The sequence below is a fragment of the Aquila chrysaetos genome, chromosome W (assembly GCF_900496995.4).
Source record: "Aquila chrysaetos chrysaetos chromosome W, bAquChr1.4, whole genome shotgun sequence".
NCBI lineage: Eukaryota > Metazoa > Chordata > Aves > Accipitriformes > Accipitridae > Aquila > Aquila chrysaetos.
The window spans coordinates 4,176,871-4,181,352 of NC_054457.1; the positions used below are offsets into that span (position 1 = coordinate 4,176,871).

A 4,482-nucleotide genomic window follows, 5' to 3' on the forward strand; every position below is an offset into this window, starting at 1 on the left:
TTGAATGATGTGCAAAAATTACTGGGGACAATCAATTGGGTTCGAACACTGTTGGGAATAGATAATGAGCTTCTGACCCCTTTATTTGAAATGTTACGAGGCGGCACTACCTTAACGGCACCTCGACAATTGACCCCTCAAGGTAAACAAGCATTACAACAGATAGCAGATATAATATCTCAGAGTCAAGCTTTTAGGATTAAAGAAAATCTTGACATTAATCTTAGCATTTTAAACCGAGAAAAACAACCCCTCGGGATCATATATCAATGGGAGGGGAGTCACAAAGACTTGTTAATAATAGAATGTATCTTTTTAGCTCATCAGGCCTGAAAAACCATATTTTCTCGAATTGAAATGATTTCAGAATTAATTATAAAGGGGAGACGTCGGATTATTGAGATTTGTGGACAAGAACCACACACGATTGTCGTTCCTTTGACTCAAGGATATTTACAATGGTGTCTACAGAATAGCCTAACTTTACAAATTGCTTTTGCAGATTTCGAAGGAAAGATAGATATTCATCTTCCTGCACACAAAATGTTTACCTTGCTACAAAATATACAACTAGAAGAAAAAGAATTGTGTGCAGAGTTACCTACTGATGGCCCTACAGTATTTACGGATGGCAGTGGAAAAACAGGAAAGGCAGTAGTAGTTTGGAAAGAAGGTCAGGTATAGAAAAATCACATTGTCACATGTGAAGGCTCCCCCCAAGTGGTGGAACTTCAAGCTGTAATAGAAGTATTTAAAAAGTGGCAGGATGTTGAGGTCAATATTATTGCTGATTCTTTATACGTGGTAGGTGTAGTAAAACGCTTGAGACGGGCTTATTTGAAAGAAATTGATAACATCACATTGTTTGAAAAATTTAAGATGTTGCTATTTCTGTTAAACCAACGGACAAAGTGTTATTATATAATGCATGTGCAAAGTCACACCAGTTTGCCTGGATGGATCACAGAAGGGAATAAACGAGCTGATTTACTAGCTAATCCTGTATGGACTGGGCCACCCCCCAATAAACTTCTACTGGCACGTGGAGCTCATAGTTTTTTCCACCAGCCAGCGAAAGTATTAGCCAAACAGTTTCAAATTTCTATAGCAGATGCCAAAGCCATCATTCAATCCTGTGCTGAGTGCCAGAAATTATCTGGACACGGAGATGGCGCTGTAAATCCTAGGGGTCTGCAATCCTTGCAATTGTGGCAGACTGATGTGACTCATGTACCAGCTTTTGGAAAATTGTGTTATGTTCATGTTTCTGTTGATACATATTCCTTGATGATATGGGCCACAGCACTTGCGGGTGAAACAAGTCGACATCTACAAACACACTTACGACAAGCATTTGCAGTAATGGGTGTCCTGGCCCAGATAAAACCAGATAATGGACCATGTTTTATAGCACAACGGACTCAGGAATTTTTTCAGCAATGGGGAGTTACTCATATTACCGGCATTCCTCATTCTCCCACAGGTCAAGCTATAATTGAACGTACTCATAAAGTATTAAAAGATTTTTTTGAAAAACAAAAAACGGGGGAATTAGGGGAACCTCCTTCAAATAGACTCATGAAAGCAATATATGTGATGAATTTTTTGACCCTGCGTGGAGAGTCAGTTGTTCCCCCTGTAGTTCGGCATTTTCAAACAATGAATAGTGGGATTCAAAATATTGATAATGGGTGGAAAGTCTGGGTTAAAAATATTGAGCGTCAGCAATGGGAGGGACCTTTTAAAGTAATAACGTGGGGCCAAGGTTATGCTTGTGACATTACAGAAAATGGGCCAAAGTGGATTCCAACTAAATGGACGAAACCTTATGCTGAGATTGATATGGAACACACTGACTGTAGTAAGCAGCGTGACAGTGACACCGGTGATTGATCCACATTGTTTAACGCCGTGGGACAGTAAGAATGTTTGGGTGACACTGGCTAAAGCTATTAACCAAACCTCTTTTTGTGTGTTATTGGCATTACCTGAACAGCCTTTTCATACATGTTTGGTAGGAGTACCGTTAAAGAACAGTGCAATGGTGCTCCAGGGTGTCAATGGGTCCAGATCGGCCACCCGCAATCGGGCCTGTAATACTACAGAGTCATGTGAGCGCCTCTGTAGCACTACAGAACGATGTGTAGAAAATTGGGACAAATGGAAGGACTTGCTGCCTAAGGCAGACCAATGAACCCCAGGAATTGAACATTTTAGGAAGTCTGGGAACCCCAAAGTGTATTTACTTTAAGCCTCCTTATGGAACAGAAGGACAAGACGTAACTCCCGAAACGCCTTTGTTTAAAAATGCATCTCTTTGGTGTAACAAAACAGCCACTAATAAGCCCCTAGGAGTTGCAGAATCTCAAAAACTGCCTCTGGGAGTTTTTTTGATATGTGGAGATAGAGCTTGGCCTGGACTCCCTTCTGGCGGGAGGGGAGGGCCTTGTACATTGGGACAATTAACTTTGCTTACTCCAAATGTTAGCATGATTTTAAACCATGCTCATTTACATAGATATAAACAACATATTTTAACCAACAAGTGTGATGATAATGTGGATTTATGGAATAGGGGAGAGATCATTGCAGCTAGCCTATTAACCCCCGGTGTAGCAGCCACAGGAGCTTTAACGCAATTAAGAAAGCTGTCATGTTGGTTAGGCAAACAGACAGATCAAACTGCAAGAATACTGAGTGATTTGGCATCTGACATTCAATCGATCAGACACGCCACTTTACAGAATCGGGCTGCTATTGATTTTTTGCTATTAGCTCATGGGCATGGATGTCAGGATTTCAATGGAATGTGTTGTATGAATTTGTCAGATCATTCAGAATCGATACATAAAAGTATTCAGAAGTTAATGGATCAGACAAAGAAATTGCAAGAAGATGATGGGTTTTTTGGCTTACAGCATTTAGCTGCGGGATGGGGACTTGGGAGTTGGTTTGTATCTTTGTTAAAAATCGGGCTTTTATTCTTATGTATTTTATTAGGTATAATGTTGCTTTTACCGTGTTTAATTAATTGTGTTCATAGGTCTTTGCAAAGGGCAATACAGCAGGTGTTAATTGTCGAAAAACAAAAAGGGGGAATTGTGGACACATATTTAGCTAACGTCAGTCGCAAGAGCATTGCAGATGCCTTTAGAAGACCTTGAACAGAATAAACAAGAAGACAAAAAAAGAAAGATGATAATAAAGCCAATTAGAACACAGGTGTGCATTCCACGATAAAGGGAACTTGGCACAAAAAACCTCAATTCGGCAGTTTATCTCGACCAATTAGACTGAGACAAGCTTTGCATGTTTAAGTTGATATAACCAATTATATCTTATGTTTATGCACGTGTACAGAGTTGTATAACCAATCATATCTTATGCTTATGCGCATGTACAGTGACTTTGCAGAATATGTGACTATAAGTATGTGTGTGTTTTAGCAATAAAGGGTCATCTGCTTTCAACTTTACAGGCATCTGTCTACTTCAATCTCCTCACCGGAACATGACTGCCTGCAGACAATTGAAGAAGTCTATTCCAGCTGACTGGATCTCCGAGATGCACCACTGGGAGAAACGGATTGGAAACTATATACCAATGGAAGCAGTTTCATCCGTGAAAGAAAACGTTTATCAGGATATGCAGTAACCACTACTGAAAAGGTAATTGAATCACGAGCTTTGCCTTCGAATGTATCTGCCCAAAACGCTGAATTGATAGCTCTTACTCGAGCACTGGAACTAAGTCAAGGAAAGCAAGTCAACATTTAGACAGACTCAAAGTATGCTTTTGGAGTAGTACATGCGCATGGAGCAATATGGAAAAAAAGAGGACTGTTATCTGCACAAGGAACCACCATTCAGCATGCAGAACAAATACTGAAATTGTTAGAAGCCATTCAAAAGCCAACAGCAGTCGTGATAATACACTGTAAAACACATCAGTCAGGTAGGACTGTCCCTGAAACAGGTAACCGATTGGCTGATAGAGCTGCGAAAGAGGCTGCAGAAAAAGGCATCCTAGCACTAGTTCTAGAGAAAGTGTAAATTTACCTGAAGATGCTCCAAATTATAACGAAAAAGATGAAGAATTAATTATTAAATTGCAGGCTAATAAAAACGAAACAGGATGGGCTGTAACACCAACAGGCCAAACAATAGTCCCACCCGCAACAACGAGAGAAATTGCCCGGGCTGAACATAACAAAGTACACTGAGGAACAGAAAACCTTGTTAAGCATTTAGAAAAGTATATTTTGAGTAGAGATATGACAAAGATTATTTGAACAATTACAACTGGATGCGAAATTTGTATACGCAATAATCCCCAAACCAGTAATAAGATTACTTTTGGAATTACGAAACGAGGAAATTCTCCAGGAAGATACTGGCAAATTGATTTTACAGAATTGCTTCAAAAAAAAGGGATACTGATATATCCTAGTTCTAGCTGATACCTTTACTGGGTAGCCTAGAA

The 4,482-nt window shown here is 39.7% G+C and overlaps 1 protein-coding gene across 1 annotated transcript; it reads left to right on the forward strand.

Moving 5' to 3' along the window:
* Nucleotides 1-334: 334 nt before the first annotated feature.
* Nucleotides 335-2,425, forward strand: LOC121232789. Its single transcript, XM_041121252.1, has 2 exons — nucleotides 335-678; nucleotides 1,787-2,425. The coding sequence occupies exons 1-2, from the start codon at nucleotides 358-360 to the stop codon at nucleotides 2,192-2,194; spliced, it is 729 nt and encodes a 242-aa protein (XP_040977186.1). The 5' UTR covers nucleotides 335-357; the 3' UTR covers nucleotides 2,195-2,425.
* Nucleotides 2,426-4,482: the final 2,057 nt, after the last annotated feature.